The 23,374-nt window shown below is 35.2% G+C and overlaps 1 protein-coding gene across 1 annotated transcript in view; it reads right to left on the reverse strand.

Annotated features, from left to right (window-relative positions):
* Positions 1-23,374, reverse strand: part of LOC110116751 (serine/threonine-protein kinase BSK2) — a 47,499-nt gene that overhangs the window by 23,574 nt on the left and 551 nt on the right. Inside the window, exons 3-8 of the mRNA XM_020850450.2 lie at positions 23,155-23,290; positions 22,580-22,713; positions 13,238-13,343; positions 1,228-1,313; positions 834-1,022; positions 582-740 (exon numbers count right to left, since the gene is read on the reverse strand). Of these exons, the coding sequence (XP_020706109.1) occupies positions 582-740; positions 834-1,022; positions 1,228-1,313; positions 13,238-13,343; positions 22,580-22,713; positions 23,155-23,290 (810 nt within the window). The remainder of the gene's footprint in view (positions 1-581; positions 741-833; positions 1,023-1,227; positions 1,314-13,237; positions 13,344-22,579; positions 22,714-23,154; positions 23,291-23,374) is intronic.

The following is a 23,374-nucleotide window of genomic DNA, read 5'->3' on the forward strand; positions in this document are numbered from 1 at the left end:
TATATATATATATAGTAATGATTTTGTTTCTTTTAAATATATTACATCAATTTTATTGATACTTAGTTGAACTCATTGTTATTAGAAATTTATTTATAATTTATCTCACACAAGTGTTACAATTTTGATTTGAAAAGAATTCTATAAATTAGTGGCCTTTTCAATATATTAAAATTATGCAACAAATTATTTTGATAGTAATTAGTGCTAAAGCATGAAATTTTCAATATCTATTCGACCGTTCCAGCTTTATTAATTAGAGCCTTCAAGTTGAATCATGAAAAGAACTACGAAAAAAATAAAATAAAATAAATAATAAATAAATAAATAAATAATGACAAGAACTACGAAGAGGAAGATTACAGCTATATGGAAATATAAGCGAAAAATAATTTAACATTTTTTGTCATGATTTTCCCTAATATAGGTTAAGTACTTTATATTATGCAAGGCACATACTAAAGACTCACAAATTTCTTTCATCATGTTCCACAGGAAAGAACACATTCAAGGAGAGCATTTCTAACAGGAAAAAATTAATTATCATAAAAATTGAACCAAAACATTTAGAATAGAGCTACCTCGTTTTCAGCTCCTTCGTCATCTTTATATCCTGCTTTAAGCAAAATATCATGTACTGCAGCTAGGTCCATCCTTGCACAAGCCTTTCCTAGTGGAGAAAGCATTGTTGGTAATACCACAGTGGCCTTTGATATACCCATCAAAACAAGTGAAGCAACCTAGAATTGAATTAAAATCATGACAGAGCACTTCAGCAAAATAAATAATAATAAATCCTTCCAGAAACAGAAGGAAGCAAATACCACATTTACCTCTTTCTGTTTCTGAAGAGGTTCAACTGCAGAAAGGAGAAACTTGGAATTTGGTCGATCCTTAGCCTCAAACTGTAGGCACTCTGAAGCAAGTTCTACAAGTTTGGTGGCATCTTCATTTGCATACTGTCCCTCCAAGGACGAGTCCATTAACATTAAGATGTTCTTCCCTCTTATTATATCTAATGCCTGGTAATGTATCATTGAAAATGTCAGCATCGTATTATAATATCCTACTTCATTAAATATACAAAAAAAAATGTAGAATGAAAAAGATTGATAATAACAATTTATTTGCAATCACCGACTAGGTCATGAAAGGAGAGTTAGAAATGCTCTCGTTGTTTCATAAAGAAATTTTCATCCAAGGAAATGGCACTTTAGAGTAACGTACATGACTTGGAGGGATATGCTTGCCGCTCAAAAGATCCAATAAAACTGTTCCATAACTGTAAATTACGCTCTCTGGAATTACCCTGCCTGCAAAGAAAGAAATTGATATAAAAAAGCGTCTTAGTTGTTAAAGGTCGTTTTCAAGGGACTTTAAATCAAAATGAATAAAATGGTGAAAAACAAACATCAAGAGTTTCTATTAATTGTATACAATCTAGAAACAAATCTAACAAAAATATTTAAATTCAAGCGTTATGTTAGTTTTAGAAATACCCATGCATGAAAATGGCAAGTGGGGTCAAGGAGGGGGTTGGTGATGCTGAGGGGTTTTTTTGATAGGAAACACTTGTAGTTCTCAAATATTTCCTAAGGCTTGTTATGTGATAGAAATGTACCCCTAAAACTTAAGGGAAAATTCTATAAGATGGTAGTGAGGCCTGCAATGCTTTATGGTGCTGAATGTTGGCCTTTAAAAGAGAAGCATAATACTAAGTTAAGAGTGGCAGAGAATTATTTGATGAAAGGAAAATGGAAAAATAGCACGATACAATTGATCCTCGATTCCAGAAGAGGATCGTTCTATCTCAATCTTTAGACGCCGTTAGAGCCCAAAAAAGAAATCGAAGATATCTCAAATTTCAGCGAAATTCAAAATGCTCTAACCCTAGGAAAACAAATTATTTAATGCATAAAAATCAAAAGGAAAACCCTAGACAGTCCCTACATTCAAACTTCCCTCTCAAATCCCTCAAAAATCCTTCCTAAAACTTCCCTCACACAGCGTCCGCAACAGGCGGAGTTTTCTCCGCTATTTCTCGTATGGGCCGGTCCCGCATGGACTGGCTGGACCAGTCTAACAATACTCCCCTCCCGAAGATCCACGTTGTCCTCAAGGTGGATATATGCTCGTATTCTGGTGGAGGTGGCCATCCTTGAGGTGGTAGAAAATCCTTACCAAATTGCTAAAGTAGGGGTTGCCTTGAAAGAGAAACATCCCCTCCCTCCTCCATCATGATCACATCCAGCTTGTGTAGCCCACCCAATAAGCTTCCCCCACCTCTTGTAGGCTCCTAACAATGATCTTAAGTGATACCATGGCTGTGGATAGCCCTACATCCCCCCTTATAACCACCTTTCTCTCATCCACCATTAATTCCATTGTGAGTGCTCCCCAATTGTCCTTGATTTCCCCCAAATTTGCAACCATTTCATTCCCAAGATAACATCAGTACTTCCTAACTCTAGTGGGAAAAAATCCTCCCTTACCTGAATCCCCTAGATGGTCAACACCACTCCTCTACATATCCCCTAGCCTTTCTCCACCTTCCATGTACCCATCATCACCCCATAAAAACCGGTATCCACTAATTTCACTCCTAGTTGGTTGACGAACTAAGTTGAAATGAAATTATGGGTAGCACAACTATCAATCAAAACAACCACCTCCATGCTTGCTATTTCCCCCTTCACCTTCATCGTATGATTCGAAGCAAAGATTAAAATTGCGTATTCGGGTATTGAGGCGTTTTTTATTCGTGAGGCGAGGCGTAAGCCTCAAGACATTTTGAGGTGTAAGCCTCAAAATCAAAAGATTACGTAAACATAAAATGATAATTTTTTTTATAGACTAATGAGTGAATAATATAAAACATAAGATATCATAATATATTAAGTGAAATTAAAATATCCCTATAATAAGACAACATGAAATATAATTCAACTCAAAATTCTATCTTTCGCGGGCCTCAACCAAGTTGAGGCGCAAGCCTCATAAAAAAAACTAGAGACGTAAGCATCGAGGCATTTTTTACTGGAATTGCGCAAAGGCGAGCCTCATATTGCGCAATTTTAAATCATGATTCGAAGTGAACCCCTCTACTGAATTCAAAGAAACCTCGGCCATATCCAAATGCAACTTCTCATCCATCTCTTCCTCTAACCCCCCTCACCTCCCTCTTCAATTTCATCGTCATCATAGATGGTGAGAACCTGAAGTCCTTGCACTGATCCTGGCGTATACTTCTCGTCGCATATGAAACACAACCCTTTTGTTCTCCTCTCCTGCATCTCCTTCTCTGTCAACCTCTAAAAATTTTCCCCACTCCATCCTCTTACTGACTTCTCTATGGAGGTCTTATTAATGTTGCCTGATGCAGACCCCTTGGATGCAAAAAGAGTAGTCGCCGTCCTGTAAGAGCCTCCTGAGCTATTGCTCCTGGCTCCTTTCTCTAGATTCTTCTGATTTTCCTTTAGTTGGGCCAACTTCAAGGCCTCCCCCAAGTCACGAGGCATCAAAACCTTCAATGCTGCTCGGATCTCTGCCTTCAACCCCTTCATAAAGTTCTCCTCCAATATCGTATCTGATAATCGCTGCACCCTACTGGCTAGGTGCTCAAACTGCTCCTGGTAGTCTGTTACTGATCCCTCCTGTGCCACAGCAAATAACTGCTCATAGAAATCTCCTCCCCGATCGATTTGGAAATATTCTATTATGCATACCTTGAATTCCCTCTAGTCCCTGATAGGTCTCCTCTGGTCTCTCCATTGGTACCATGACAGTGCCTTCTCCTCCAAACATAAGCTTGTTGCTGTCAGCTTCTCCTCCTCCGTTAGCCCATTCACGGCAAAGTATATCTCCACCTTATAGATCCACCCATACACATCCTCCCCCTCGAAGATATAGGTATATTCAACATCCTCACCTTCTGATCTCCACCATTTCCCCTTATTCCTCCATAACTTCCCCTCTCCCAAATGCTCGACCCACCTCACGTCTCCCGATTTTCCCTTACCCTGCCATAGCCCAAACCCCCCTTCAAATTCCCCTCCTCTTCCTTCAAAATCAGCACCTCGGCGACCATAATGTCCCTCCCGACGTTCACAATCAGCACCCCTTTGCGCTGCCCCTCCATACCCATGCTTTCCCCCATACCTACCTCCTCTATCCTCCCTATAGAAAGGCTCCATATAGGATTTCCTTCTTTCTCCCTCCACGATTCCACCTCATCGTCCTCCCTATGAATTTCAGAATTTGTGTTTTTTTTTTCGTCCTCTTTTTCCATGGAAGCCTTCATTTGGTTGTGGATTTCCAACATTTTCTTCATCATGTCTCGAAGATCGGCTACTTGTCCTTCCTTGGAGGAAATCATTTCCTCCACCGTTGTCTTGATTTGGTTCTTCTCCCCTTCAAGCCTTTCTTCTAGCGCATCAACTTTCTTGGCTGCCATCTCGATCTGAACTTTTGTATCCAAAAATTCCGGATTTGGATTATAAAAAAAAACACTGTCCCTTCTCGACCAAAAATTAGGCACCTAACTTCGCCAAAATCAACCCACGAATGGTCCCAAGGCTTGCTCTGATACCAATTTGATAGGAAACACTACAAGTTCTCAAATATTTCCTATCAATCTTCGAAAAACAGAAAGAAATCTTCACAAAAGTCCGCCAAAACCATGAAAGCAGTAGATGATTTGTATTATTAGATGAAAGGAAAACGGAAAATAGCAAGATACAATTGATCCTCGATTGGTGAGAAGGATCGTTCTCTCCCAATCTCTAGACGCCGCTAGAGCCCAAAAAGAAATTGAAGAGACCTCAAATTTCAGCCAAATTCAAAATGCTCTAACCCTAGGAAAACAAACTATTTAATGCATACAAATCAAAAGGAAATCCCTAAACAGTCCCTACATTCAAATTTTCCTCCCAAATCCCTCAAAAATCCTTCCTAAAATGTCTCACGTGGACCTGCGGCTCGCACGGCGTCCGCAACAGGCAGAGTTTTCTCCGCTGTTTCGTGTCTGGGCCGGTCCTGTGTAGATTGGCTGGACCGGTCTAACATTTTTTTCTGACATCTGTTATTTTTGGCCTGAAGAACTTAATGAAAGCTGGTTGGAAATTTCAAACACCATCATGTCATGGTTTATATTGCATTTTATCTTATATTATCACACTATGTTTTGCAACATTTGAGAGTCAATTAATCAATTAATTCCGTTTATTCAGCCATCAAATCACTTGGTTGACTTAATATTTGAAAATTTAAATTCTGACAGGTACATGAGATACATATCAGACAAACAATTTCATATGTAAACCTTATAAACCTCTTTGAATAATAAAGCTTTAACATATTTTGCAGAAGAATGTTTTTTGCTAGGACTATATTTTCATTGAAGTAACCTAATCTTTTTCCTTTGAAGAAAACATGCTGCACAAACTTAGTCGGATGGATGTCAACTAGAAGTTTTAATGCTGAGAGCGGAAAGACATCTTTTGGACACATCTTATTGAGGTCCCTAAAATAGATGTAGATACAGATATGATCGTTCTTCTTCTTGACAGGGACAATATTAGCGATCCAATAGGCATATTTTTCTTCTCGGATGAAGACCGCCTCTGAGTTTTTTTGTTTCTATAATTACATGTTCTCCAATCTCATTCTCCATGTAACTTGTTTAACGGGTGATGCATCTGATTTGATGACCAATTTGTGAACTGCTACATTAAGGGGATAAACCAGACATTTCAACGTATTTTCAGACAAAGCAGTCCTTGAATTCACAGTTATTTTATTTCTACTAAGTCTTCTGATAGAACAGCACTGATGAAGGTCGGGCGAGAATCTTCCTCAGTTCGAGAAAATATAGTTGAAAAGCAATGGGATTTCTTGGAGAATTCTTCAAGATGTTGACCATCGAGAATATTATCAATAGGGGTCATCTTTGGGACCCCTTTTGATTAATTTACTTAATGGCGGATCTCTACGGATACACACTAGATGTCACAACATTATTTTGCATTTTTTCTCCAGAGATATTGATCTCTATATTTATTTCCCTAATTTCGGGACCTTTTGGAGATGGATTCTTAGATATGTGTTCAAGCGTCACACCCGGATGCTCACCGTACATATCTTTATTCTTTCTTTTCTTTACCATCATAATAGATGGTTGCTTTTACCTTTAATATATATATATATATATATATTTTTAGTTTTAATAGATTAAGTTATTGGGTAAATTTTGGGAAGGCATATGAGTTTATAGATAAGACACTATCCAGAGATTTCACCCTCATTTTACAATGACTTTATAATATGAGTACTAGTTTTTTATAGGCGCAAGCCCGTATAGTTAATTACCCCTCCCAATCACAAGAAAGAACTTTCGATTAAGGCTAGTCATCAATCAAATACATAGAGATACGAGTTATCTGGCATATAGTAGCAGCATAGGCATTTGGAAATATAAAATTTAAAAATAGAAATTTCATCATCTTGTACTTAAGGCGTTTGGTGGGGGAATGATGATGAGCCCGATCAAGATCCCATGGTTTCATCCATGGTTTAAAATTGCACAATAAGAGGCAAGCCTCAAGGCGCGCATCAGCACAATTTCACCCCATTAAGCCTCAAAGCCTACATAATGAGTTCAAAATTTGAGGCATATGCCTCAAGTTTACTAAGGCGCGCCTCAAGGAGCACCTCGCCTCACGGTTGAGAGGCGTCCTCCTCTAAAAATAAAAAATAAAAAAAACTAACCTAATATATATTTGTTCGGTTCGGACCCCCAACCCTCACGCGGTCTTCCATTTCTCGAAAATAGGTTTTTTGGGAGCGACCTTTTTCCCTCTTCATTCAGCGTTGAGGTCCTTCCACTTTGAGTTGCACTTTGCTTATTGCTTGGAGTTATCTTCTACAGCGAGTTGGGTTGGAGTTATCTTCTACCGCGACCTTTTTCCCTCTTCGTTCGACGTTCGCTTTCTTCCACATTAAGACCGCTAGGTATATGCTCGGTACCACTCAGTACAACAATATTTAGTACCACTCGGTAACGCTCGGTGCCGAGCAGGTACATGCTCGGTACCGCTCGGTATCTTTTCATACAAACAACTTACGAACTTTAAAAACAAGTAGAACTTCAAAATGACTTATAATAAAAATTTTCCATACGCTCGATATCTTTCCACACAACATTCTTATGCACAGTACCGATCAGAAACACCCGCAAGGGCACTGCCACTTGACCTCGCGACCTGACCGGGCAACTCGAACCCCGCTAGGGGGCAGCGCCCCCTTGGACCCCTGGCAAACCGATATATTATTGTATTCATCATCTTTATTAGTAGTTATTAGTGTTAGTTTGCTTCTTCATTAGTACATGCTTGTATAAGTTTCCTTAATATAGAATAAGTTAAGCATTATGTTTAGGGGTTTGATATATTGCACTAATATATTCTTCTCGTAAATGATGGTCAGAAGTAAGAATAAAACTGTGTCAGGTCATAGAAAAGATCCAGCATGAAAACATAGCACTCAGATGGATGTAGGGTGAAGTGATAAAACATATATCGATCTACAATGCAATTACTGTGATAACGTTGTGAATGGTGGTGGTGTGACTAGGATGAAAGATCACCTTTCAGGGTCTCACAAGTATTTTGCTCCGAGTTCCAAAGTTCCTGATATTGTAAGGGAGGAGATAAAGTCATACATGAATAAGTCTACCACGTCAAAACATTTTGCACATAAGCAATTTGAGGATAGAATTGATGTAGGCTCTTATTACAGGAGTGAGCGCTGCATTAGAGATTCATCTTCTTCAATGAAGCTCGTTTCATCTAGGTGTGCTAGAGGCCCTATGGATCATTATATGGTGGACACATCAGAGGATATGCCTCCTACTACACAAAAGATAAACCCAGAAAATGCAAGGGAGACACGAAGAAGAGTGAGTAAGGATATAGGCAGATTCTTCTACGAAAATGCAATTACATTTAATGTTGCAACATCACCTGCCTACTATGATTCATTCAGTTGGAGTATTTAGGAGAGGGTTCAAACCTCCAACCATGTATGATTTGAGAATATGAATTCTCAAGGAGGAGTTGGAAAGAACTGATAAAAGCATAGAAGAAATTAAGAGAACTTAGGCCCAAACAGGAATAAAAATTATGTCAGATGGGTGGTTTGATATTAAACATAGAAGTCTAATAAGCATTCTCATTAATAATTCTTATGATACTAAGTTTTTAAAATCAGTTGAAGCATCTAACCAGGTTAAAAATGTTAAGTTCATATTTGAATTATTAGATAGCATTATTGAAGAGGTTAGAGAATATTTGATTGTACAAGTTGTGACAGATAATGTAAGTGCTTACAAGATTGCATGTAACAAACTTATGGAGAAGAAGAAACATCTGTACTGGACTCCATGTGCTGCACATTATATAGATCTGATTCTTGAGAAGCTTGGCGAGCTACCTCAACATAAGAATGCACTTACTAAAGTAAAAAAGATAACCAAGTTTATTTACAACCACTATTGGGTTCTACCTCTAATGAGAAAATTTTCAAAGAAAGAACTACTAAGGCCAACAGCAACAAAATTTGCCACCGTTTACTTGACTTTAGAGAGCATGTTGGATGCTAGACAACCTTTAGAGGTTATGTTCACATCTACACAATGGTTGAGTTGTGCTTGGACGAAGAAGGCTGAAGGAAAAGAAAATAGAAAGATTGTTTTAAATGATAGATTTTGGCAAAATATCTTATATGCCATTATAACCACTAGAACTTTTGTTCAAGTTTTAAGGATGATGGATGCTGAGAAGAAACATGAAATGGATTTCAAGTTATTACCTAAACTCTCAGTATCAATATGCAGAGAATGAGTCTACAAACCCTAAAATAAAGTTGGGATTGTATCATTGCATAGATCGGCTAATAAGTAATGCAACTGAAAGATCAAATACATGCAATTGGTACCTTTTAGGAACAAATAATGCTTTTTTGGATTACAAAAAATAAAGAATACAATTGCTAAACGAGCTCCATATAATTTTATTTAATGTTTTAAACATTTATTTAAAAGTTATTTTTTTCACACTAATTAAACTCTCTTATATAAATATTAGTTGAGTGGTGGATTCAATTTGGCGATGGGGCTCCAGAATTGCAGCATTTTACTATGAGAGTTTTGGGCTTGACATGTTCTTCATCTGGCTGTGAAAGAAATTGGAGTACCTACAACCAAATACATACAAAAAGAAAAAATCGATTGTCCACATTGAGGATAAATTCACGGGTCATAATCGTTTATCCTGTGGTGCCATTTGACGGCAAAACTGTCATTCAGATGACACGTATCATGTCCTTACTAGCAGTAGATTTTTTGAGAATGAATTCTAGTAATATTTTTGACTAGGCATTAACTCTATGTGAGCTGAAATAGTTTTCAATTTGTCCACCTCGACAAACTGTTGCGGATGGTGTATAAATTTTTCTTTAAGTAATTGGATAGTTATTTCAATTTTAAACATCTTTGAATTTTTGGAATTTCAAATTTTGAATTTTATGGGCATTTGGACACTTGGAGGCATTTGAAAGTGTTTGAGAACCCCTCCAGTTGAGATAAACATTCAACACCGCCATAATCGATGTGTTTGGGGTCATTTTTAATTGCAGCTTGAAACTTGTCGACTCTATCGAGCCGTTCACAAATGATCGGGTTTCGTAGGCTTTATGCCTTTGTTGATAAATTTCTTTTGTCATCGATCTTAAAGGCCTTATATGAACGTATAAAACAGATATTATGGTCGACATCTTGATTGTATATCAGTTTGATAATTCGAGCCATGTCAACTTCTATCTATCTATATAGAAGGATTGGGCTCGAACTACATTCATTTATTGACTAGCACAACATCCCTAAACCTCACGTGTGTATCTGTAGCACACTCGTCAGGGCCCATGCGGGTAGTGCGATTGTACTGCTCCTTATATGTACCTATGTGTATACATATTACTGTGTATGTGCAGGGGCATTTTTGGATATTTTAGCGCTTATCAACTGTGCGAATGATTAGCATCTGGCATCTGGGAGTTCCCAATGCTCTATTTATAAGTTTGTATATGCCTTTTGTTTGCTTGTATGAGTGTTACAAATTTGGTGGCATAGCATCGTGCTTTTGTGGCATGTGATCTATTATTATCGCTCACCTTCTTATGCTTACAGGTTAATCGTAGCGTTGTCACATGATTTATACGAGATACCTCACTTTTATAAGCTTACGCTTTTATATTAAAATAGGTTTGGTCCATTGATGTAATTGATCCGAATTTAGGCTTCATTTGGCACAAAAAAAATCATTGGTCGTCAACTATTTGCTATTGATTGTGGGTAGATTCATATACTCATCTTTGTACTTATATTTGATTTTCAAAGAATCAATATAGCAACTTGACTGTTGGATGGTTGTTGACTACAAGGAGGATTTAACATCTGTTGCACATTAATCATCATCATTCATAGATGGATTACTGTATGCAACATATCTCCTAAGATTGTTTGAGATGTTGTGTGTATTTGTGTCCACAGAGGGGTTCGTTATACTTACGATATAGCAACTTGACTGTTGGATGGTTGTTGACTACAAGGAGGATCTAACATCTGTTGCACATTAATCGTCATCATTCATAGATGGATTACTGTATGCAACATATCTCCTAAGATTGTTTGAGATGTTGTGTGTATTTGTGTCCACAGAGGGGTTCGTTAAACTTACGATATACCCGCTGTTGTTATCCACAAATGCATCATATCATTCGTCCTTGCTCACATGAAATGATTTTGTTCACTATAATCTCCTGGACGTACTTGTAGAAAAGCCATTGTACATGCATCATATCCACCTTTATCATTCACAGGTGATTTTTACATATTTGTTGGCGGTAGCAAGTTTTATACAGCCTGTTGATGTTGATTACAAAGCATCACTGCATTCAGTATCTAGTCTTGATGTGATTTATTGTATGCATTATAGGTTTTACCTGTTAATTTTAGGCGCTTCCATTTCAATTTACAAAGAGACTATTGTTTGCATAACAGGTCATCCTTTAATCAATTTCCAGTGTTGACATCTCAATCTACAAGCTAACTGTTGTTTATATTGAGGCTCTCGTCAATGCAAGTAGGAGACATATGTATTCTTCAGTCGATTGATGTTGCTTACAACTACATAGCTCCATCTTCAGGTTAAAGATTTGCCACCGCTTACTTGACCTTAGAGAGCATGTTGGATGTTAGACAACCTTTAGAGGCTATGTTCACATCTACACAGTGGTTGAGTTGTGCTTAAGTGAAGAAGGCTGAGGGAAAAGAAATTAGAAAAATTATTTTAAATGATAGATTTTGACAAAATATCTTATATGTCATTACAACCACTAAATCTTTGGTTCAAGTTTTAAGGTTGGTGGATGCTGAGAAGAAGCCTACAATAGGTTTCATCTACAATGCCATGGATGAAGCAAAAGAAATGATTGCCTCCAACTTAAGAGGCGAAGAGGGTAGTTTTAGAGAAATTTGGAATATTATTAATGATAGATGGGAGCTACAACTTCACCGGCACTTGCATGCAGCTGGTTATTACCTAAACCCTCGATATCAATATGCAGAGAATAAGTCTACAAACCTTGAAATAAAGTTGGGATTGTATCATAGCATGGATCAGCTAATAAGTGATGCAACTGAAAAATCAAATGCTGACATGCAATTGGTACCTTTTAGGAACAAAGAATTCTTTTTTGGATTACAATAAGCAAATGATACAATTGTCAAATGATCTCTAGATAATTTTATTTAATATTTTAAATATTTATTTAAAAGTTATTTTTCGCACTAATTAAACCTTTTTATATAAATATTAGTTGAGTGGTGGATTCAATTAGGTGATAAGACTCCAGAATTATAGTGTTTTGCTGTGAAGGCTTTGGGCTTGACATGCTCTTCATCTGACTATGAAAGAAATTGAAGTACCTAAAACCAAGTACATACAAAAAGGAGAAATCACTTGTCAATATTGAGGATGAATTCACTTGTATACATTATGTATAATAGGCGACTCAGAGATAGGAATTTGAAGAAAAAAAGATTAATAGATGATGAAGATCCTTTGCTTAGCGAGTATGTGGTATCTGATGATGAGTGGTTTGTAGATGATGAAGTTGAAGTGATGCCGTCTGAATTACAAAATGAAGATTTAAATGTTGATTTCTTTGATGGTCTTAAAACATCTACATCCATCACAACTCAATAATAAATCAAAAAAGGTATATAAATAATAAAGTTTTCCTAAACTTTTATTAATTTATTACACTATTATTTATTTTGAGATTGTTCAAAAATATTTAGGGAAGAAGAAGATAACTGATATTGAGGAAGGACATGATTGGGAGACATTGGACTCTATAGGAGAGAAGGAAGGGGAGAGAGCAATTCATCATACTGATGATTCAAATGAAGACCCCCTTAGTGATGACAGTGTTGATGACTTGTGAGTTCTTATGTGATATGTCATTGCTATTTATTTCTGAAATTATATGTTAATGAAAAGAATATTGTGATTTGGGAAAGATGGAGTTTGAGTTAAACTATATTTCATGTTGTCTTATTATTGGGATATTTTGATTTCACTTCATATCTTGTGCATTTTTATGTTTTATATATTATTTACTCATTAGTATATACAAAATTTATCATTTTATGTTTACGCTATTTTTTTATTTTGAGGCTTACGCCTCAAAATGCCTTGAGGCTTACGCCTCGCCACACGAACGAAAAATGCCTCAATACCCGATTATGCAATTTTAAACATTGTCACCAACTTTGGTAGAGTTTCTCAACCCTAGCTCATGCCGCCCTACAATCAAATTAAATGTGGTAAATCATTTGCAGGTAACATCTTAGCCAACCTTCACATGTTTCTCACCACACTTGGGCCAAAGCTTCAGCCACTTACCTAACTTCTCCCTACTCCTCGCCAACTTGTTTAAGTCAAGTGAAGAAACTTTAGGGTATCGCCCTATTAATAGTGAATATCAAATCTGATACATTCCATAAATGTTGGTTCAACACTTTATAAAATGGCTCTCGGCTTAGCATGAAGTGAAAAAAGGTCTTATGTACAATCAATTAATATAATCAAAAAAACTGCAAAAGGCACAGTGTATTGACCTGTTCGTAAGAACTCTGGAGGGGTATAAGCCAAGTTTGTACTATAGCTTTTCCCATCTCGACTATTTTTCATAAGGCCAAAGCTAGACAAACAGGGATCACCATCCTGTTGGAGACGCAATAATTTTAAATGTCAAAATCAATCATAATGTTAGCAAAGTGATTGAAGAAAAATGTTTAATGGCTTATTCTAAATAATTCAAATAAGAAAACCAACTGCAAGCGCCAAAAAAGTTGGCAACAAAATTAGATTATCCTTTTATGTAAAACTGACAAGAATAGTTCACTCAATTTCAAAAACAATAGCAAACGAAGATTAAACTTCAAGTTTAGCAATATGCAGGAGGTATCCGGAATGGACGCCCAAGTCAGGAGAAAATTGAAGAGCGAGCTTACAATTCTTTTTTCCTAAGTTGGCTTTTAATAATATTGAAGAAGTTTTTAAGCACTTCAAACTTGGTAAATATTGTACCAACCATGAGTACACAGAAGAAAGAACATTTCATCAGATGTATCCATATATCATAAGTTTAAAAAGCATCTCAGAAAGATTTTCTCCAGTTATGTTATCTACAAAAAAATAATTTAAAAAAAAATTGTTTAAAATTGAATTACAAAAAACAACTTCTAGAAACCCTTTACAACTTGCAGCAATAGCACGTAGTTATCTATTATATAACAAAAAACAGCAATAATATTTGACCTTTCCAAATATGCCCTTTGATTGCATTGTTACATCAACATTATTCTAACTTATTTATTGTTTATCATATCCCTAAGTTTAATATCGCTCAATTTCTTAAACCAAGGGGCAATTTATTTGCTAAATGGCATGTGGGATGAGTGAGATTTATCTAAATTAATTTTTAAGTTCCAAGATGTTACACTATAGAAATGATAGAAACATTAGTTTTGAATGCTTAGATAATTGAATTAAAGTATGTCACAAATTTAATTAATATGCATAAAATTCCAAATACGTTATTCCATTTCAACGTTTCTCTTAGAATTGGCGGATAGAAAACTTTGTTAAATTTGATCCTTCAAATTGTATCCTTTGATTTCACCCAAAATATAGTAGTTATTAATTTATAATATCTCAAATGACAAAGTTTAATAAACTTTTTAACATCATTTTTATCCACCAAATGGTAGTTTTAACCTAAGGTTAGTTTAAACCAAATGCAAAACTAAATGCAAAGGTTTCAAATTTCAATTGTTTGGTTGAAATAAATATAAATCCAAACTAATTTATTGAGAGATTTAAAGCTCCCCTAATAGGTCATTTTTGGAGTTCACAATTCACCTGATTTAGATGAACTTTGAATACAATGCATGAACAAGTAATTGCAAGACAATGCAACCCTTCCTGCATGAAATCACCCTTGGCCTCCTCCCTTCGCAACACGCCTCGACGATGCCTTCCTCACGTAATACGCAATAGCTTGCTAGGGCAAACATGACCCCGCCACCCACCAATGTACAATGACAAATGCTTAGGAGATAGAGGTGCATGAGGATGTTAATGTTATATGGGAAAAAGTAGCTAATATCTTATTTCATGGTATAAAATTGTGCAAAAAGAGGGGCGTGAGTATGTTAATGTTATATAAGAAAAAATGGCTAGTGTAAGAATATTGCAAAAGATGTGCTTTGAGTATCAAAGGGAAAAACTCCTAATAGTAAAAATAGTTGATAATGGAATCCAAATGTGCAAGAAAAGATAAAAAATAAGAAAATTTGTTATAAAATTTGGTTTAGATGTAAAAATTCTGATAATTGGGAAAATATAAAGATGAATATAAGAAATCTAATAAAGCAATATGCGATGCAAAAAACTTAGCTTTTACTGATTATATAATAGATTAGATATTAAGGAGGGAGAAAGATATATGTATAAGTTAGTAAAACAAAGAGATAAGTATGGATTTAGTTCAAGTGATGTGAATTAAAAATGAATATCAAAAAATATTTTTCTTAGAAGATGATATTCAACAAAGGTGGACAAGATATTTTGCTAAATTTTTTAATTAAGAATATAAAAATATGATTTGACTTTAGTAACTTTAGCACCCTAAATGAAAATAAAGATTTCTGTTTTTATCAGTGTATTAGTAAAACCGAAATTAGAGAGGATTTAAAGAAAATGAAGTGTGAAAAAGCTGTTGGACCTGATGATTTTCCAATAGAGGTGTGCAAATGCTGAGGAGATAGAGGAATTTCTTGGCTTACTAAACTTTCTAATACTATTTTGAAGACTAAAAGGATGACAGATGAGTGGAGAATAAGTGTGTTAATTCACATTTTTAAGAACAAAGGTGATGCACAAGTTTGTGCAAATTATAGAGGAATTAAGTTAATGTGTCATAGTTTAAAACTATGGGAGCACGTTATGGAACATTGCTTGCGGCATGATACTAATGTTTTTTAAAATCAATTTGGATTCATGTCGAGTAGGTCTACTATGGAAGTCATATATTTATTGAGAGGTTTGATTGAGAAATATATAGATAATAAGGAGGATCTACATATGAAATTTATTGATTTAAAGAAAGCATATGATAAAGTTATAAGAGAAGAGCTATGGAGAGTTCTTGAAAAGAAAGAAGTTAATAATGCTTATATTCAAATCATTAAAAATATATATGCACGAGCAATTACTTATGTTCAAACAAAAGGTGGTTTGAAAGTATTTTCCTATTTCGATTGGATTACATCAAGGATCAACCTTAAGCCCATGTCTTTTTGCTTTAGTCATGGATGTTTTCACTAGACATTTGCAAGAGGATGTACCTTGGTGTATGCTTTTTGTTGATGATATTCTTCTTGTTGATAAGACTAGATAGGGAGTTGAAGGGGTAAACTTGAATTATGGAGGTCAACCTTAGGCCTTAAGCCCATATTTTTTTTCTTTAGTCATGGATGTTCTCACTAGACATTAGCTGGAGGATGTATCTTGGTGTATGTTTTTTGCTGATGATATTCTTCTATGTTTTCACTAGACATTTGCAAGAGGATGTACCTTGGTGTATGCTTTTTGTTGATGATATTCTTCTTGTTGATAAGACTAGATAGGGAGTTGAAGGGGTAAACTTGAATTATGGAGGTCAACCTTAGATTCTAAAGGTTTTCACTTGAGTAGAACTAAAACTAAATATATGGAGTGTAGTTTTAGTAGCAAATGACCTAGTGAGGGGATTGTGACTTTCGGCGATCAAGTCATTAATAAGAGTACATGCTTTAGATATCTTAGATCTATTGTTCAGAGTGATGGTGAAATAGATGGGGGATATTATCAGCAGAATTCAAGTCGGGCTTGTTGTGCAATAGAAAAGTCCCCCCAAACTTAAGGGAAAATTCTATAAGATGGTGGTGAGATCTACAATGCTTTATGGTGCTGAATGTTGGCCATTAAAAGAGAAGCATAATACTAAGTTAAGTGTTGCAGATGTAAAACCCGCAAAACGTCGTTTTAGACCTCGCACGCTTTTCAAAACGTCGCGACGAGTTTTTAAGTGGAAAATTCGAAGTTGTCGGATTTCGACGGAAATAATTTTATAAATTAGAGCGCAAAATTCTAAGAAATTTGATGTATAGAACTTATAATTAATTATGTGTATTTAGAGGATTATAAAATTTGGAAGTTTCTAAATGCCAATTCTACCCCTAAGTCTTTCTTAAGCCAAGTCTATTTAAGTGAGGGTAAGATTGACCTTTTGCAAATCCCTTTCTCTTAAGGGGACCGAATTCTATTCGGTCCCCATTTCGTTTCTTCCGCCCGAAATCACGAAGAGGGGGAGACGCTCGGGTAGAGGCGACGGGAGAGGTGGACGGGTTGCTCCGGCGGCGGTTTCCGGCGACCAATCTTGGGGAAAATCGTAGGGAAGACTAAGGTATGTGTTTTGCTTGAGTTTTCTTCTTCTTCCCTTGAGTTTTCTCTAAGGAATGGAAACTAGGGTTTAGAGAAAACTTGAGTTTTCTTTGAAATTCTTTTGAGAGAAGTTTAGGGAAGGTTGAAAGGATGTTTCTAAACCTTAATGCTAGTTGATTTCTTGAAAATATGAGTTTTGGTAAATTAGGGTTTCACTTAAAATTGACCCTCTTTGGAAAAGCCTTCACAAAAGGTATTTCTAAGGGTATGGGGAAGCTTTTATGTGAAGACATTTTAAGGTATAAGCAAAGTTTTGAGTTTATGGAAGATAGGGTTTCACTCAAAAAAATGATTTTCTTTCAAATACCATTCACAAAGATGTTTCCTAATGATTCTTAGAAGATAATTATGGAATTTGATTTAAGTTTTATAAGAATAAATTATATTTGGTAAAATTAGGGTTTTGTGAAGATGAGAGTTTCCTTTGGGTTAAGCTTAGAGAAATGTAAGGTGGTGTTTTAAAATCCTAATGTGAGTTACTTTTATAAAAAAAAAAGTTCTTTTTGAAACCTAGGTTTTTTTTTTAGGGTATGAGGGAGAAAACTTATATCTATACCTTATGTTTGCCACTTGTAGGATTGAATTTCGTAAGAGGAAAAGGGGGTGTGAGGACTTTTGAAGGATCGCCTTGTGGTGGACGGTTTGAGGTAGGTGGGATGAACATTCTTTTAAATGTTAGGTAACTTGTACTTTATTCAATTACATAGAAATGTTCAATTTGTTTATGTTAATTATGAACTTTTATGGCTCAATTTTCCTTTGTAAGTTTATGGATACATGAAGTGATTTCAAATGTTTCTCCTATGCAATGCTTAACTCATGTTTGGTTTACACACTCTTGATATACACTTGCTTCACATGATTTCCTTATCTTACATGCAAGAATACATTATGGAAAGTACATGGAGCATTTCATTTAAGATTATTTTAAGTAATAAATGCATGAGTATGTTGATGCGGGAGTATCACAAGGAAAAGGTTGGCTCTTATGAGCTATGGAAAAGGTTGGCTCTTACGAGCTATGGAAAAGGAAGGCTCTTATGAGCTGTGGAAAAGGTTGGTTCTTTTGAACCTATGGAAAAGGAAATGGCCAATTTATTGTACCTGATCAGTACAAGTGATACTCGATGTTTGATTTTTGTTAGATATTTTGATGTTATGTTTGAAGGATTACTTCTTTTCCCGTTCGACCTTTGTTCCCGCCTCGCACTAGCGAGCTAACCGGGCCGGGTCGTGACAGCAGAGATGAGGATGCTTAGGTGGATGAGTGGCTTTACCCTTAGAGATATGATACGAAATAAGCATATACGTGAAAATGTTGGAGTAGCTCCAGTGGAAGATAAGATTAGAAAGAGTCGCCTTACATTATTTGGTCACATTAAAAGGAGGCATTCCGATGACCCAGTTAGGAAAGTAGAGGTATTAGATTTGAGTTATGTTAAGAAAGGTAGAGGTAGACCTAAAAAGACTTGGTTAGAAAATATTAGAAATGATCTTTCTTTATTATATTTAAATGAGAATTTAACTTTTAACAGGACATAATGGCAAAAAAGGATTCATGTAGCCGACCCAATGTAGTGGGACAAAGGCTTGTTGTTGTTGTTGCTATATTTAAAAGAATCTAACATCCTTTAAATGATCCAAGTGTTGCAAGACTAAAATCTCTAGTGGCATTTAAGCTCATAAAGTTGGTAAGAGTTGATTGATTTGAATGAGAATAGGGTATGTTGATTCTATATATTATAGAGTGTGATGTCATATATTGATGTGTTGGTTTCAACAACCATTGTGATAACACAAAGAACCAAAAATGACACCAAGTATATAATGTCAAGTATCCTTAACAGTCGAATCAATAATGAAATTTATTGCTAATAATTATAATAAAGCGGTGTCAAATAATGTTTTGTCAAGCGAGAGTTTCTGAAGGATAGATGGCATTGCAAGACAAAGAAAGATTGAGTCTCAATAATCAACAAGACACTAGGATAAACTTCGAAGTAAAAGAATATAATAGAATTAACACTAATTGACTCAGATACTACAAAGCCTTAGTCAAACTTCCCCGTCAATGAAAGAAGGTGTCGCATTGAAAAGTGTTAATACAATACTATTAAATAAGCAAATAAAAAATTTAGACTCCAAGTGAGAGGTCATTAGGTGTGGAGTTTAAATTCCCTAAATAATATTAAATACGTTTTGGTTTTGGTTTTGATTTTGATTTTGAAGATTGTTAACTAATAACTACCAATTTCAAAATCCACACACAATTGACCGTTTAAGATTGGTGGCTACAAAATTACAGTTTTATTCATATTTAATAGTTCACACCTACCAAAAAAAACTAGTTCACACCTACCATCTTATATTGAACTAAAAAAAAAGAAAGAACCCAATGGTTCCAATGCATACATAATCACAAATAAACAGAGAGAAGGGAGAGGTAGAGGTGATTGGGGTGTGCCAACTCAGATAGAAAGAGGAGCTCTTCAAGTTCTTATCAGATGGAGACCTACTTTTTCAAGTACATGTTGATAGTTTTGGTTTTAACAAAAGGAGCTTTTAATTAAACTCCTGCAACAACAATAAAGGGAGGCAATACCAGCAACAATACCATCACCTTCCCCACATCTAGTTTTCATCCTTGCAGTATGCAATTGCACTATCTCTTAGTTCATGGCATGGATAAATGGCCTTTGCCCATATTTATATAAAATGAATTCACTCTATGTAAACCTTTAAAAGCTTAATAAACCATTCAATCTATGTGCAACTATTTATGCAGTTGGATCTCACCGAACCACTTTAGCTTATATTTTGAAATTATAATCTTTAAAAAATTTTACCATCATTGTTTGATCTTGCTTGAAATTTTATTATTATCCTAGCACATAGCTCTTTTATAAGAAATAATAGCGTAACTTTTTAACTTGACCCTAAGGAAGGGCCACTCAAATACCTTAAGTTAGTCCAACTGTTGCTTCATCGGTTAAGTAAAGATTTAAAAAATGAATTACTCTGATATTGATTAGTCAACGTGTTGAAATTCAAACTTGAAAGAATAATTGAATTTTATATTTCAAAGTTTCAAAAGAATAATTGAATTTTGATTTATAAATCATTTTTTTTCAATAGTTTTTGAGTTCCCTACAACAGGTTCTTAGAGCTCTTTTGTTAGGAATTATTTTATATTTCAAAGTTCATATAAACATCAAGATGACTCAATGGAAGAGATTTGAAAATAGAGTAATCAACTCTCATTCATCCCAGATGAAAATAAGCACAGCATTATTTTATATCTACTAAACTTACGCCAAATGTTAATATGAGCGAGGTTACAAAAGATCACCCAGTTCTAAATTTTGTAATTCAAAATGGCTTATCTCTCCATGTGGGGAAAATAATTAAAATTTTGATTTTGCAAAACTTGAGTGGAACAAGAACAGCTGGACTAGGTCACCTTCTTTAATTTATCAACTTTGTTTAGAAATAGGTATTGTGACGGATCTAACAGAAGAAATACAGCATCCTTACCAAAAATATAATCAAATCTTATCATTCAAGATCACCAGGGAGCACGGAGGAATTTCAACTCAATCCAATGTTCAATAACTCAAAATCACAGCCATTTATGACAATTTCTCAGTATGTTCTTGAGTTCAGATATGATGTTTCCAGTTTATAAAGAATAATGAAAGAACACACCATGTAGCATAAATAGATGGGGAACTTAATGGATTACCATTAGGACTGACAGAATCAGTAATTAAATTACATGACTGACATCAATGCAGCATTAGCCAACATGTTCACTAAATGCTCAATAAATATTGGACCAGATAGAGCACATTTTTCAAATCCTCCTACAAGTCCACCATATGCAGGATGCCCTCAAGCTGAACAACATGAAAAGGATGACTCCAAAGAAGAGTAACATTGACATTTAGGGCATTTTGTATTCTCAAATTTTGTATAAAGCATTTATAATTTCATTGAGGAAAGTGTTTAGTTTAAGTTTAGCGGTATAATAATTTTGTTGAGTGTGTTTTGTTGTATTCTTTGGGAGTTCATTAAGTCATTCTGTAAGAGTTTCTTTGGGAGTTTTTCTTCGAGATTTTGTTTAAGGATCTGGATCTAGCCCTAGGTGTTGGGTGTCAACGCCTAAGCACTACATACTCTGTTATTTATTCTACACACTGACTCCTAGGTGCTACAAAGGGTGGTGCATTGGTGTTGTTTGAATTGGCTCCCAGGCATTATAGCATATAGCGCCTTGGCCCCATGTGCTTCTTCCTTTATATGCATCCATTTTCTCATAGAGCTTTTATACCTGGTCATTTAATCATTTATTGTTCATCAATACACTATGATTCATGCATCTTCATCATGTGGTTGTTCCAATATTAATCATATTGTCATAAAATCAATCAAAATTTTGTCATATTACTTACAAAGATGTAATATAATTTTTATCTACCATATGGTTAGTTGATCTTTTGAAGCTTGATGGATTAAGACATTATTACATCAACAAAAAAACTTGGAAAGTTCATTTTTTTAAACAAATTAGTTAACATTAACATTTTAGATATTCAATGTGAACTGATAATAAAGGAACCAAATAAAACAAGTTATAGAAAAAAAAAAAGAATCTTCCCTACCCTGCAAGAATCTTCGACCGTACATGCTAAAATCTAATTCTCCATTAACCCAAGGGCACATTGATTTTTCACAACTATTGGTAATGGCATAGCTATGATCTACATGCTTTAATAATTTGAAATACCAAAATAGCTTGATGCAAAAGGGCATATTTATTTAGCTTGACTTTCAAAGATGATGTGGTCCAACTTCACAAACACAAAATCAAATTCTCCATAACCTCAAGGGTATATTGATCCATCAAAAATTGTGGTCTCCCTCCCTCCATCAAGACACCACATTGATAAAAGGAAGCTTCCAGCATGCAACAATTAAGATAAAAATCAAAGCTTGAAAGAAGAGAAGAAACGTCATAGAATATAGAACCTATAAAGCAACAAGCTGATTGGTCATAGCATACTTTAAATTGACAACAAATAAAAACTTGCTTAAAAAAGAAGTGGCAATAATAATCATGTCCTAAACCATATATAATTAGCTAAAATGTTCTAGCTTGATGGAATAAGATGTGTTCAAAAAAAAAAATAAACTAAGCAAGTTTATCATCTATGCTTAAAAAGTAAGTAGATTATTTCAGGCATCTACCAAAAAATTTAGTTGGCGTGACTTAAGAAGTAGAAAATACTGTAGATACACTTAAAAAATGGATTAAAGTTAAAAGAGGAATAAGAAATTCTTTATCCCCTCAAAGATGAGCAAAAAAAAAAGTAATGAAGATCTAACGTAATAAAACTTGAAAAAGTTCATACCTCATCGAACAAAACCCTGTAAGCATTTAAGTCGTGATATATTTTCCGATTTTCAATATTGCAATGATCAAGTGCTTGTGCGATGTAGTATGCAACTCTAACTCGCATTTCCCATGGTAAAGGCTGCTTGTCCCCTATAGATACAGCAAAAAAGCTCAATACATAAATAAAAGCATGCCATGAAGAAACGTGCCTACTAAAAAATTCCTTCAAACAGAAGAAATCATTTCAAATCAAACTTTCATAACCACTACAAATGGATCATCCATCATACTTGATGTCATAATTGATCCATTTTGAACGCTCCGAAACAATTTCAAGATCTTAAACCAATTTCTCCTCAAAAATATAAGCATAAAGTGCAGTCCAGTAGGCAACAAACAGAAAGCATCAACGCTAAGCTACCATCATTATCACCCTTAGTATTCACAGACAATGCTCATACTGACTCACATTAAAAAATCTATACATTCCAGATAACTTTTCACACAAAGTTTGTCTACGTGCTCGCTCTCGAATAGAGAGAGAGAGAGAGAGAGAGAGAGAGAGAGAGAGAGAGAGTATTAAGTTCATACAGTGAAAAAGATGCTTGGAAAGAGTGTCATTTGGCATGAACTCGGCGATAAGTAGCCTCTCATCCCCTTCAGCGCAGCAACCGATTAGGTTAACCAGCCTCTTGTGCCTCAACCTACCCACCCCTGCCGCCTCCACCTAAATTAAAAAATACGAAACAAAATATGAACATTCTTTAAAAATGCCAGCGAATCCTCCGCTCAAAATCAAACCAAATGAGTA

The sequence above is a fragment of the Dendrobium catenatum genome, unplaced genomic scaffold (assembly GCF_001605985.2).
Source record: "Dendrobium catenatum unplaced genomic scaffold, ASM160598v2 fragScaff_scaffold_1024, whole genome shotgun sequence".
In the NCBI taxonomy this organism is placed as follows: Eukaryota; Viridiplantae; Streptophyta; class Magnoliopsida; order Asparagales; family Orchidaceae; genus Dendrobium; species Dendrobium catenatum.